General features: G+C 44.9%; 1 protein-coding gene across 1 annotated transcript in view; it reads right to left on the minus strand.

Moving 5' to 3' along the window:
* LOC115081086 (vomeronasal type-2 receptor 26-like) overlaps positions 1-1,389 on the minus strand; it is a 32,082-nt gene extending 30,693 nt beyond the window's left edge. Inside the window, exon 1 of the mRNA XM_029585597.1 lies at positions 1,138-1,389. Within this exon, the coding sequence (XP_029441457.1) occupies positions 1,138-1,389 (252 nt within the window). The remainder of the gene's footprint in view (positions 1-1,137) is intronic.
* Between the last annotated feature and the right edge of the window lie 13,557 nt (positions 1,390-14,946).

The raw sequence follows: 14,946 nt of genomic DNA on the forward strand, positions 1-14,946 counted from the left end.
GAACATTGAGATTTAATTACCAGGAAAAAAAAAAACTTTCTCCAGCATGCTAAAAGGTTATGAGCCCGATATTTAAAACACATTCAGCGGCTGTTAGATAGCCAGATAAGTCACTTATCAAGTTATCTCTTAGCCGGAGAACTTTGTGGGCAGGCAGTGGGCAGATCGGGGCAACATTGCATATCCAGTTAACTTAGTCTTACTGCAATCCCCATATTTTACAGCTTGAAGGTCTTGCTGCCACATTGCTTTGATGCCATTCCCCTGATGCATTGATGCCATTCTGCATTGGTGCTACATCCTTTATGCTACACCTTGAGGGGCTTTCTGACACTCAGACTTACTGCCATACCCCGGACTCTACAACTTTATGTGATTCTTGCCATTCTGGGTAGCTACTCTGCACGTCTCATGGTTTCTTAGTTTCTTCAATACCTGTTTGTGCTGCACTGTCCCTCTGTCAGTGATTTTGAGGTTTCCTGCCAGCTTTGCTGTCTCTTTCACCATTCATGTTGCCTTAGGATGTTCATGCTACCCTTGGTGCCATTTGCTCCTCTTTATAGAACAGTTATTGGTGCTCTCTTTTCAAGACTCTGAGTGTTCCTCTCATTCTTGATGCTGCTTTCCTCCTCCCATAGATCCTGGGAGAACTCCTGCCACTGTTGGTACCCTTTTGGCCCTTTACGGTGCCTTAAGCAATTCATGCCACTTTGCTTCAATCTCGGTGCCTTGTAGTTATTTTGCCCCCTTTGAGGATGTCTGCTCACACATTTCATTAGAATTGATTAGAAAACCCCTATTTTGGAGCTCTTATTTGGCTGCATTGCTTCCTCCATTGATTTAATGTGAAACAGCCACACATGCTTTACAGTGCTGACTTTGCACCTGCTTTGAAGGAGGTGAAAATGATCTTGCAGGCCTATGAGATAGATTGTAGTTGCACACCTGTAAGCAATATGAGTGTTATAAAAATTGCCGCTAAGTTAGCTCAATAAAAAGGTATCACCTTGTATTTTTTATTAACTTTTAATAATGCTGTTAAAAAATAAGAGGAACTCCATGGATTTGTGCAGATAAAATTAAGTCGAGATAACTCAATGGGTCATTGACAGAGAAAGAGAGAGAGGAATCTCATACCTGTGGGATTCTGTAAACTCCTAGTATCCTGGCCATAACCTCAGACACAGATGAATACATCTCCCCGATGATTCCTGCCAGAACCAAGTGAGCCTCACACTTATAATTTGGGAGTGTTTGTCCCCCAGACAGCAGCAGAAGGGTTTCCTTCAGAGCGACTACCTCTGAAAAGCAAGAGTCCATGATCCGGAGGCCCAGGGTGTGGTTTGGCAGCAGGTGCTGGTTTTGGTTAATTTCTTCTATGGCAAACATCGTGGCCAATATGTCACGGTAATACCTGGTCTGAAAACTTAAGAAGAAATCAGATTTCTGTCATGATGATACACCATTGGGAAGATGCAGAGTCATCAGAATTCTTCCTTCCTTCTCAAAGTATCAAACCTTTCAATGATGGAAACCAACATGGACCAAATATTTGTGGATGCATTGGTCCTTTGACTATTTCTTTTCAAAATTTTCATGAGCAACATTGTGGAAGGTTTATTGGCAAAGGTTTGTCTATTTGCGATGATACCAAGGAGGCATCTAGCAAAGCTTGAGGAATGATCTAGGGTCTGTGAGCTAAGATTTAATGCTCAAAAATGCAGTTATGCATGTAGGCTACAAAAATCCCAAGGGAGAGGTAATGTATAAGGGGTTAAATTCACCAAAGCATGAAAGAAGAGCAAAATCTAAAGGTAATTGTATCTGATGAGCTTAAGGTGGATCAAACAGGTAGGTAAGGTGAAGGCAAAAGCCAGAAAGATTGTTGGGTGGATAGAGAGAGGAATGGACATCAGAAAAAAAGATGAGATATTGCGCCTGTATACGTCCTTGGTGAGACCTCATCTGGAATACTGTATACAGTTCTGGAGAACATGTCTTCAAAGGAATATAAACCGGTTAGAACTGGTCCATAGGGTAGCTACTAAAATGATCAATGGTCTTTGTTTCAAAGCATATAGCAACAGACTTATAGATCTAAACATGTATACCCTAGAGGAAAGGTAGAATAGGGGAGATATGATAGAGACATTTAAATACCTCCAAGGTTTCCATGCAGAGGAGGCAGGTCTCTTTCAAAAGAAAGGTGGCTCTAGAATGAGGTGGTTATGTGATAAGGGTGAAAGGGAGTAGACTCAAGAGTAATCTAAGGAAATATTTCTGAAAGGGAAGGTGATGGGTGCATTGAGCAGCCTTCTTCTAGAGGTGGTAGAGGCAAGAAAAGTTTCTGAATTCAAGAAGACATGGGATAAACACAGAAGATCTCTAAGGGAGTGATAGGGATCATAATGTAGGGGAACTGCAAACCCCAAGGCTTGCTTTTTAGTCTAATTGAACTAGGCTTCAGAGTTCATGTCCTGGTTGCTGTAAAGGATAAAAGGGAAAGTACAAAATTCATGCCTAGGATAAGCAACATGAATAAATACAAGAAGTAGACTGTGTGTCTTTTAAAGATAAGATGGTGTGTAATGTTCTTCTCTTTCAACAATAAATTAGCAGTTTCAGCCTTCTTCTCCAGTAGTCAGTGAGCTGCAAAAAGCAGAAATTAGAAAGCTTGTAAAATGTAGGACTTGCTAGAATATTAATTGGAAATGTTATAAAATAAACATGTTCGCCTGCTAATCAAGGCTCACTTTGTTTTACTCGCTATTCAGAGTGAAGGGAACTCATACAAATTGTATATGTTCTCTCTTATACCAATAATAAAAGTCTTTCTTTCTGATTGACTTGACCGGTGTTATTCAGCCTTGCCAATATTCCATGAAATATTGGTGCATTGGCTGAGAAGTGCTGGGACAGCCCAAAGCAAGGCTCATGGATTCTGGATGGGACTCCCTCAGTAAGACTTTTCTCTTATTTGGGCTCTCAAGGAGGGAGAGAATGTCCTGAACCCATCTTCTACCACCAGAGGCAGAACATTTCCACCTGGGTTATAGGGAATTGGTACAGGTAACTGGATAGTCAGAACTTATTGCAGATAAGCACCTGCCAGCAAATATATTCCTCTAGGGAAGAAAAGAGTACAGAGCTTTTAGGTAATTACCGTATATTTTGCTCCATAAGACGCACCTGACCATAAGACGCACCTAGGATTCAGAGGGGGAAAATAAAAAAAAAAAAAATTGTGCTAAACCGGCTCTGCGTCTGGGAGTCTTATGGAGCAAATTAGGGGAGTGTATAGCTTTTTTTTTTCTCCCCATTTTGTTTTCGGGTCTGGGGAGGCCCTTTCGGTCCACTCCCCAGATCAGAAAACTTTTCTTTCTCTGTGAACCCCTCCCCCCCAAAAAAAACCCCATCCCAACCCTTTAAATTAATTAACAACCCCCACCCTCCTGACCCACCTCCAAGACCTGCCGACTTAATTTACTACAACCCCCCACCCTCCTGACCCCCCCAAGACCTGCCAAACGTCCCTGGTGGTCCAGCGGGGGTCCAGGAGCGGTCCGGGAACGATCTCCTCGGCTTCGGCCGTCGGCTGCCAGTAAACAAAATGGCGCCGACGGCCCTTTGCCCTCACTATGTCACTGAGACCGACCAATAGCAGCGGTCGGTCCCAGTGACATAGTGAGGGCAAAGGGCCGTCGGCGCCATTTTGTTTACTGGCAGCCGACGGCCCTTTGCCCTTACTATGTCACAGGGACTACCGCTGCCATTGGTCGGTCCCAGTGACATAGTGAAGGCAAAGGACCGCGGTGCCATTTTGATTACTGGCAGCCGACGGCCCAAGCCCAGGAGATCGCTCCTGGATCCCCCGCTGGACCACAAGGGACGTTTGGCAGGTCTTGGGGGGGTCAGGAGGGGGGGGGTTGTAGTAAATTAAGTCGGCAGGTCTTGGGGGGGTCGGGAGGGTGGGGGGTTGTAGTAAATTGAGTCGGCAGGTCTTGGGGGAGTCAGGAGGGTGGGGTTTGTTAGATTTTTAGTTTTTTTTTTATATTCGCTCCATAAGACGCACATACATTTTCCCCCCACTTTTGGGGGAAAAAAAGTGCGTCTTATGGAGCGAAAAATACAGTAATAGGTGATGTCAGAGAATGTATCTTATATGAATGGGGCTCAGAAATGTGGGCCGATCTGAACACGTAGGGGCATCCAACGTAGCTAGATTAGTGAAAGCCTGAGTGATACAGAAGAACTCAGAGGTTGTGCAGTATGTGACCTAGTGTCATGACCTCTTGACTCTCTGCAGCACCATCTACATGCAGCTTAACTCACCTTTGCCAAATCCCTTTGTTTGAAACCCATGTGTAAGTTCAGTGCTGCTGCTTGAAAGCTGTATGAAATGTTAATATAGGGGCAAAGGGGACAAAGGAGATGACCCCTCCCCAAAAATGACACCTGCACTGTATGTGTTCCATATTCAGTCACTGGCCATATTATAAAGTTAGCCGGATAAACGTATCCACCAGCTAACTATGAAAACATATTCACTAGTGCAGTCACACCATGGAATATAGGGAGAGGTCTAGGGCATAAACAGAGTTAGCCGGATATGTTATCCACTTAGGGGTAGATTTTTTTAAAAAAGCGCGATTGCGTACTTTTGTTGGCGCACCAGGCGCCAACAAAAGTACGCTGGATTTTATAAGATATGGGCCTAGCCGCGCGTATTTTATAAAATCCTGGATCGGCGCGCGCAAGGCTGCCGATTTTGGGCAGCTGGCGCGCACCGAGCCGCGCAGCCTGCCTCCATTCCCTCCGAGGTCGCTCTGAAATCGGAGCGGCCTCGGAGGGAACTTTCTTTCGCCCTCCCCTCACCTTCCCCTCCCTTCCCCTACCTAACCCACCCCCCCGGCCCTATCTAAACCCCCCCCACACCTTTATCCATAGATTTATGCCTCCCAGAGGGAGGGGCATTCCGGAACCGCCCCGGGGGTGGTTCCGGAATGCCCAGGCCGAAACCACGCCCCCGGGCCCGCCCCCGAAACGCTGCATCCCGCCCCCAAAACGCTGCGTCTTTCGGCCCCGCCCCTGACACGCCCCCTAAAAAATCCCGGGACTTACGTGCGTCCCGGGGCTGTGCGCGCGCCGGCGGCCTATGCAAAATAGGCGCGCCGGCGCGCGAGGGCCCTGCTCACGTAAATCCGGGCGGATTTACGTGAGCAGGGCTTTTAAAATCCGCCCGTTAATGCTGAATATCGAAGTTATTAGTAATACAGTTGGTTCAGAACAGTGTGATGGGATAGCACAGGTCATTTGACAGTGCAACAATACAGCATAAGAGAAGTGTTTGCAAAAGATAAAAATATAATATTGAATGTATTTTTAATGATGTGGTTGGATGTGGATGGATGAATATGTGTGAATGTGATAGATAGGTTTTATTTGTCTAGATAGGTTTTCATGTCTTTATATGAATAAATATTGTATTGAGTAGTATATTTCATATCATATTTTCTCTATGAATGTGGTCAGAATATTGAAGTTAGCTTATCTGGCTAACCTAACTTCTCTCAGATATGCCCCCAGAATGTCCCTATGTAATCTGAATGAATTTTAGCTAAATAATGAAATATTCAGCTAAAGGTTAGCCAGATAAGTGCTCAAAATATTAAAAAGTCAGCATTTAGCTAATTAATTTGTGAGTTAACTGGCTTAATGCCTCTGAATATGTTTGTACCACACAGAGGACAAGCTGTAACCACTGAAATTAGCAATAAAAATACCAGCAAACAAAGTCTTATTTTGAATTGATAAACACAATTCCTCAAATAATTAGACCTCAACAGCCGGAACCACTGTGGGGAAACATTATTATTATAGGAACTGTATCTATTAAAGTTCAATATTTTTTTTATATTTTTATTGCAAATAAATTTTGTTTTAATTAATCTCTCATTTCATTTTATTCATTTCATTATATTCAAAGCTATTTAGCTCTTTTGTAGGCAAGAAACTCAACCGACAACCCAATGCTGGCAGCATTTCAAGACCATGCTCAACTGCTCTCTGCTTCAAAAGACTCTCTTTACCACCTTTTTAGTGATAGCTAGAGCCAGCAGAATGCTGGGCTGCATAGAGAGAGGAATAACCAGAAAGAAAAAGGAGGTGATAATGCCCTTGTGCAGGTCCTTGGTGAGGCCTCACCTGGACTATTGTGTTTAGTTCTGGAGACCATATCTCAAAAGGGGCAGAGACAGGATGGAGGCAGTCCAGAGAAGGGCGACAAAAATGATGGGGGGTCTCCATCAAATGACTTATGAGGAGAGGTTGAAGGATCTAAATATGAATACCCTGGAATAGAGGAGGTGCAGGGGGGATATGATACAGACCTTCTGATTCCTGAAAGGTCTTAATGATGCACAATCACAAACCTTCTCCGTTGGAAAGAAATTAGTAGAACTAGGGATCACAAAATGAAACTCCAGGGAGGAAGACTCAGAAACAGCCACAGGAAATATTTCTTCACAGAGAGGGTGGTGGATGCCTAGAATGACCTTCTGTAAGACGTAGTGAAGACAAAAACAGTGAAAAATTTCCAAGGGGCATGGGAAAAACTTTGCGGATCCCTAGGGACTAAAGGATGGAAATGAAGAGGCAAGTGCATGGGGGTAACTTGCTGTGTGGCGGTTGCTACTCTTAACCAATAGGTCTTCCTGTTGTTGATGCAACTCCATTATTGCCCTCTGCTCCAATATTACTCTTTGCTTTAACGGTAGCGGGGAAAAATGGAGGGGAAATCGAACGCAGACAGCAACCAACAAGGGCACTAAATTTTAAGGTCTGTGAAAAAAAGTAGGAGTGGGGTAATTGCTGATGTGGCTGTTACTACCCTTAACCAATAATCCTGATACTTTTGATGCCACCATAAGCTTGCTGGGCAGCCTGGATGGACCATTTGGTCCTTTTCTGCCATCATTTCTATGTTTCTGTTTAACCATTGATGAAAACACAACAACTGTTTCTCAGTGCCATTGCACAATAACAGAACATCATCAATAAAAAGTCTCAGAGGTCTCTTCTGTAGAGCATACATACTTAGGTCCTTTAGTCTTCGGATGTTTTTCAAACAGTGGACTACATTTATTTGGCTGATTAGTACTTATTTTTATGAATATATGGCAAACTCTCTGGCTGAGTCACTTAGAAGTCTGTATGTTTTGACTTTATGAGTGTACTTCTTGTAAGCCACCACAAAATTAGGAGCGAATGGGCTATAATTCTTTTCAAGTAAATAACTAAATAAGTTTCATAGATTTTGATGCAGACATTTATAATTGTAATAGCCTTCTCTGGATCACATCAACTCATATCATTTTGAAAGTATGGCCTTCAGAAATGGACACACAGTTCTCTAGGTGAGATCTCACCAACTACTTGTACAATGGCAAAACTGCCTCACTTTGGGGCAGATTTTTAAAAAGTACGCGCATCCGGCACGCGTATCTTTTAAAATCCGGGGTCAGCACGCGCAAGGCTGTGCAAAATCAGCAGCCTGCATGCGCCAAGCCGTGCAGCCTGCCTCCGTTCCCTCCGAGGCCGCTCCGAAGGGAACTTTCTTTCCGGCGCCCCCACCTTCCCTTTCCTTCCCCTAACTAACCCACCCCCTCATTAACTAATCCCCCCCACCTTTATTTCAAAGGTTACACCTGCCCAAGGCAGGCATAACTTGCGTGCGCCGGCGCGCCATATCCGGTCCGGGGGCTGGTCCGGAGGCCGCGTCCACGCCACCGTAACGCCCCTGGGCTGGAGCCAAACCCGTGGCCCCACCCCCGAAACGCCCCCCAATGACGTGCCGGCCGTGACACGCCCGCCCAGGAAAGCCCCGGGACTTACAAGCGTCCCGGGGCTTGCGCGTGCCGCCGAGCCTATGCAACATAGGCTCGATGTGTGCAGGGTGTGGAAGGGGCAGCTTTTCGGGGGTTACGCGCGTATCTTATGCACGTTCCCCTTTGAAAATCTGCCCCTTTTTCTACTAGAACTGCCTCTCTTTATGCATCCTAACATCCTTCCAGTTCTGGCTGCTGCCCTATTGCAACATTTATAATACCTTGAAATCCTCACATTATCACCCCGCAGTCGCTATCCTGCCTGATGGAAATCATTATCTTATACCACACTGCATAAAGCTGCCTTTGATTTCTGTACTCCCCCGCCCCCTCCCCAACTACACAATTCTGCATATTTTCGCAGTCAACCACTTCCCAACTTAGACAACATGCCATTATCTCATTCTTTTGGTTCTTTCTTTCCACTGAGGTATTGATGAATTTGTTAGATATTTTACACAATCAATATAATGGATAGGCAACAGATATCCAGTGTACCAATTTTGGGAATTTTATTGTAAGGAAATCATAAATTATGATCAAGAAATTCTCATTGTGTTAAATATTGACCATGTCTAGTGTTCCAAACACAACTAAACTAAAAGTCATCTAGAGATATTCATATAAACAAGTGTTCTGCTTGGCTTTGTGTCTTTGAAGCCAATTTATTACCAATTAATAGACCCAGGTCTTTATCCTGGTTAGAAATGTCACTAACAGAATAGTATTCCCAAACAGTATGTCTTACTTTGTACAACGTGCTGGCTGAGGAGTCTCTCTGAAGTCAAGGATGGGGTAAACAACACCAATGTGAGATCCAGCTATCACCCCTATGACAAAGTCTCCATCCAGAGAGAAGGGAGCCATCTCCCGGAGCTCCAGCTTACATCCTGGTTTTATCGCTTCCGTCATGGGAACAGCAAGCAGCAAGAGAGTCAAGCATGCAAAAAGTCTCATTTTCTCACTCTCTATCACAAAGCCTCTAGATTCATCATCACAGCATGGGAAGCACAGAAGAGAGAAATGGAAAGTAAAAAGAAACATAAAACCAAGTGGAGTATAGGCAAAAAGAGATCAAAGATACAAAAAGAGAACTAGAGCGAAAACAGCAGAAAAATGACTAAAGAAAGATGAAACAGTGAGACAAGAAAATAATCATTGAAAGTTCAAAAACATAAATTGAAATCAGGAGATGAGAAACCAAGAAATAAGCATATAATTTTCAATACAGAGACTGAGATATAGAAAGAAAATAACAAGGAAACACACATACAACAGAGATTAAAATGTAAAGAGAAGAGGCCAGATTGTCACAGGTGAATAATTGCACCAGAGGACAAGGTTTATATCTTCTCTGCCTGGAGGTTGTTTCACTAACTCCTGTAATTCTAGAGATGCAATTAAACAAGGTGGTAGTCAGGTGCCTTCCTACACTCATTATATGATGAGTAGGTGTGTGACCTGTAATAACGGGTCCTGATGATAATCACAGCCTAATGTCTCCCCTGGTACAATGAAGGAGGAAGAACACTATTTTGTTCTAATTTCAGATTCTTTTACATTCCCCTTCCATTTTAGAAATAGGAGGACTAACCTTTTGAAGGTCACTATTCAGAAAAAAGGTGAGAATATAAGGTAGCCGGCTAAATTGATCTGGATAACTTGAGACAGATATTCAGCTGGACAAGTCTTACAATGAGAATACTCAGCTAAAGTTATCTGGGTATCACCACCCAGATGATGTTAACCCTAACCAGATATGTTCTAAATATAGTGGATGTGCATTCGTTTGCAACGTATTGGCAATCCGCAACGTATACGCCCCTATCCATTGCATTTGTGGGTTCGTGAAATGGATCACGATCCCCCACAATTACAAACATATAATTCTTTTGGCTCATAGTGATTTCTTAGCGGCCATTTGAAATAGGAGATAGCAAAAGCCAGCCCTTTCCTGTGAGTCATAAATGACCTCACAGCCCTGTCACACAGCCTGGTCAGACAGGTTGGCAAGGAGACCAGAATGCAAACTTTCAGAGCTAAGCATTTTTTGTAATGCAGCCAATCGCCGCTCACACTCAGTGCTCTGTGACGCTGTTCCTGAGGATGCAGCACTATTTATACGTGAAGCACACGGCGTGCCACGCACTTTCTTGGCGGGGATGGTATGGGGAGGTGGCTGAACTCAGAGCTAGTCTAAGTGTATCAAATTGTATTCAATTGCTAGCTACTTCGATAGAAAAAGATATTTGTTTGATTTGGCTGCAGTGCTAGCTAGCCCTGTTATTTTTTGACCGCACTTTTTTTAATTGATCAGAGAGTTGAGAGGGTCTCTCTGTCTGTGCCACTGAGAGAAGCTGCTAGCACTAGCAGTGGCATTTTGCTGCTTATTTTACCCCGTGGGGTAGGTTGGAAGCAGCATTTTGGTGTTGTGGGTTGGAGATATATTCAATTTCTAGCTAGTTTGATAGAATTGCCATTGAAACAGATATTTCATCAATTTTGCTGCTGTGCCAAGCCAGGCTTTTTGTTAACTGGCATAACTGCAGTCTTTTTTTTTTTTTTTATTGAACTCACTGTCTCTCTGTGCTCTTTTAATCCAAGAAGGCAGTGCACTGGGCATCAGTAACAGTGGGCACTGGGTAGCTTTATAGTTTTGTAGTTACAACTTTGTTGTGTGCACATACATTACATTAGTGCACACATCAAAGCACTGTGCCTGTGCGCAGCCAGTTTTGCAGAATCACGCATATTGGGACAGTGGTGGTCTCAGAAGCCAAATCCCCAGGAGGCCTCTTTTGTAGTTACAACTTTGTTGTGTGCATATACATTACATTAGTGCACACATCAAGGCACTATGTCTGTGGGCACTGCAGCCAGTTTTGCAGACTCACGCATATTGGGACAGCGGTGGTCTCTGAAGGCAAATCCCCAGGAGGCCTCTTTTGTAGTTACAACTTTTTTGTGTGCATATTCATTACATTAGTGTACACATCAAGGCACTGTGCCTGTGGATAGCCAGATTTGCAGACTCACGCATATTGGGGCAGCGGTTCTCTCTGAAGGCAAATCCCAAGTGGGTCTCTTTTGGAAATAATTCTTTTAATTGAAATCCCTAGTAAGCAGTGACATTAAATCCATAATGTCAGGGAAAGCTTGACGTGGTCAAGTGATTGGGACTGGGAGAGGAGACACCTCAAAAGGGAGTGGCACTCCCCCATTAAAGTTAAAAAGGGACCTGTTCCAATCTAAAATCTCTGGAGGGGCAGGCAGTTCCATCCGGAAAAAAATGAAATTTAAAAATGATGCATCGCCTCCACCTGTTTCTGACCCTGTAGTTTTGGAGGTGAGGGAAGGGGAGGCTGAGTTATGCAAGACAAAATGGTGACACCCAAAAGCAGCAGTGCGACAGCAGACTCAACTTAGCATTGACAATGTAGCGCAGGCACTGTTTGCTTCTGATTCTGATGAAGAATCATCTTGTGTGGGATTCTCATCATCAGAAATGGAAGACGTAATAGCTGACGAAGGTTTAGGAGGATTTGTCAGTCCTGTCTTAGCCTTCACTTCACAGCTGCAGGGGATAGATGAAACTGATGATGAGGAGGAGGAAGAGCAGTCAGTGCAGGCACAGAGTGTGACTGATGCCCCTGGCATTGCTTCTCAGGGTGCACCCACTACTTCAGCTCTAGTGCCAGCATCCACCTCGAAGGCTATAGAAAAGGGATCACGAAAGACATCTGTGATCTGGAGCCACTTTAAAGTGATGGAGGACCTGCATTTTGCTCGGTGTAATTAGTGTGGCAGGGCTATTTGCAGAGGTAAGCAAATGGGACATCTATCTAATTTTGGCATGACGCATCATATGAAGAGGCAACACCCAACAGCAATACTGCCATCTGGGGATGGTGGCAGTACCAGTCAGGGGACCCCTTTTCCCAGGCAGCATAAAGTGGTTGAAAAGAAGCAGTGTCACCCAATGCCCTCATCCCCTTCTAGCAGACAGGTGGCAGGCCAGCAGCCCCCTGCCATGTGGCAGATGTGACAACCCACCATGGAGGAAATGTGGTGGTGTGCGGTAACGCTATCGTGGGGTAGGAGGCAGGCAGCCTCAAAAGTTGTAACCAGGATCATTGGGGAAATGATTGCCCTTGATGACCAGCCCTTGCAGATAGTGGAGAATGTGGATTTCAAGCATTTTCTGAAGGTCGTAGTTCCAAATTACAAAGTCCCCTCCAGAACCACATTTAGCAGAAAGGTCATCCCCAGCCTGTACAAGCAGTGTCACAGTTGCATCCAAGTGCTGCTAGATAAGGCACAGGGGAGTGTGCATTTCACCTGCAATATCTGGACCGCCATAAATTCTGTACACTCTTACCTCTCCCTGACAGAACACTGGTGGGACCTGGCTGAGGCAGGGACAGGCAGCATTTCTATTAGTGAATAAGTATCAGGGTGGAGGTAGGATTTACTGCACACCCACCTGACAGACGAGGCCCATACCACAACCAATATTCTAGCATGCATTAGACAGATGCTGGAGGGCTGGCAACTACAGCAGCAAGACAGGAATCCTTAGGGAGGGTTCTTTGTCACAGACAATGGTGCAAACATGGAAAAGGCAATATGTGACGGGGGCTTTCAGAACATCCGATGTTTTGACCACACTCTGCACCTGGTAGTGAAGTCAGATCTGGGGTTGGTGTCCAATCACCAAGAGAATGAATACCTGCATACGTTAATACACACATCAAGGCACTTCCACAGAAGTGTGAAGGCGGGGCAGGTTCTCCAACAAAAGCAGACTATTTTGGAGATGCCTCACAAGCGTCTCATTCAAGACATTGCCACCCGGTGGAATTCTACTTATATGATGCTGCAGAGGTTAGTGGAGCTGCAGACACCCCTTCATGAACTTTTTGGTTCAATTGACATAGGTGTGCAGAATCCCATGGGGTATCATGATTGTTTAGTCATGAGTCAGCTGGTAAAATTCCTGCAGCCCTTCAAGGATGTCACGGAGCAGCTGAGTTCCAGATGTGCCAGCTTGGCTGACATCATTCCTATAGTTAATTTCTTGGATGAAAATTTGGAGGGCTTTAAACAGGAAGAGGGAATGACAGCTGAGGTGCTGCATTGTCTGGACTTTTTGCAGCAGCAGGTGCAAGAGAGATTAAGGCCTTTAACAGAAGACCAGACAAAAATGCTCGCCACAGTCTGTGATCCCCGGGTGAAAGGGAAACTCGCCCTACAGTCCAATTGTCTCTCATTTGTGAAGGACCTTCTGTTACTAAAAGTCTGTGAACAGGAGCGCCATAGACAGAGACAGATTAGGTATGAAGCAGAGGAGGAAACAGCGGGCACTTCCGAGAGTTGTGCTAGCCCAAGCATGAGCAGCACTCTGTCAGCGACATCTAGTACCTCCTCCTCCACTTCAGTACGCCAAAGGCATGTCGCCCATAAAGATTCATCTTTTGTCCTACGGGCTAGAGAGAAAGCAGCTGGCATGAGTGACTCTCAGCCCACCTGAGCAAAGGAGACACCAGCACAACTGTCAGTGACACGGTATCTCTCAGAGCCGACAGAGAACATGCAGACAGATCCGCTATCATATTGGACACAGAATTCTACTGTCTGGCCACACCTAGCCAAAGTGGCTCAGCGATATCTGTCATGTCCACCAACCAGTGGGCCAAGTAAACATGCATTGTCAATGACAGGGGATATCATGAGCCCTCACCGCTCAAGGCTGGCACCAGAGTTGATGGAAATGCTAATGTTTTTGAATATAAACCTGCCTTTGCTTGGGTTTCCAAATTTTCCCTGTGAATGGCAAGATGAATAAAAGCAATTGAAAGCCTTGCAGCAGCTCCAACTGCCTCCTATGCTCCAGATAATATCAGCACTGCAGTACATGTACCTGACCTGAAATGCTGTGCCAGTCTGTCCACTGTCCAGGCCGTAAGTCCCTACAAGGGCCTGACCTCAAACGCTGTGCCTGTCCGTCCACTGTCCAGGCCGTACGTCCCTACAAGGGTTTGACCTCCAATGCTGTGCCTTTCCGTCCAGGCCTTATGCCCTAAAAGGGCTTGACCTCTAACACTGTGCCTGTCCATCCACATTTGGAATGTAAGAACATAAAAAGCTGACTTCAGATGTTTGGAGCTTGCATATTTCATATGCCTAATAGTTTTCCTGACCTTCATAATATGGGCCATGTTCCCTAAATCTTTCTTAGGTGCCAACAGTAATGTTTCTAGTACTACAGAAAATCAACTGGTGGTAGTTGCACTGTAGTTCATCCTCTGTGTTCCAAGAGTTTACAGAGGCACTGTGTAAACTACAAAGAGAACATAAGTTGATATTGTAGATTTGGGCTTGAGTAGTGGTTTTCTTATTTTTGAGAGCTCTTCAAGTTCCTTTGTCATCAGCTGAAGTGCATAAGTACAGTTAAGAGCTTCTGGGAATTCACAAATAATATCCAGCTCATTTCTTGCTTCACAAATGACAGTCTCAATTGCTCTAAAAACATACTCTGTTTAATTACAAGGGCTTGACCTCTATCCTCGATTGCTGTGCCAGTCCGTCCAGGCTTTATGTCCCTAAAATGGATTGACATCTATCCTCGATTGCTGTGCCTGTCTGTCAAGGCTTTATGCCCCTACGAGGGCTTGACATCTATCCTCGAATGCTGTACTTGTCTGTCCATGCTTTGTATCCCTAAAAGGGCTTGACCTCTATCCTTGAATGCTGTGCCTGCCCATCCAGGCTTTACGTCTCTACAAGGGTTTGACTTTGAATACTGTACCTGTCCGTCCAGGCTTTATGTCCCTAAAAGGGCTTGACCTCTATTCTCGATTGCTGTGTCTGTCCATCCAGGCTTACGCCCCTACAAGGGCTTGATCTCTATCCGTGATTGCTGTGCCTGTCCGTCTAGGCCTTATGTCCCTAAAAGAGCTTGACCTCTAAACTCAATTGCTGTGCCTATCCGTCCAGGATTTATACCCCTACGAAGGCCTGACCTCTATCCTCGAATGCTATGCCTGACCATCCAGGCTTT

Source organism: Rhinatrema bivittatum, chromosome 19 (assembly GCF_901001135.1).
Source record: "Rhinatrema bivittatum chromosome 19, aRhiBiv1.1, whole genome shotgun sequence".
NCBI classification, from domain to species: Eukaryota; Metazoa; Chordata; class Amphibia; order Gymnophiona; family Rhinatrematidae; genus Rhinatrema; species Rhinatrema bivittatum.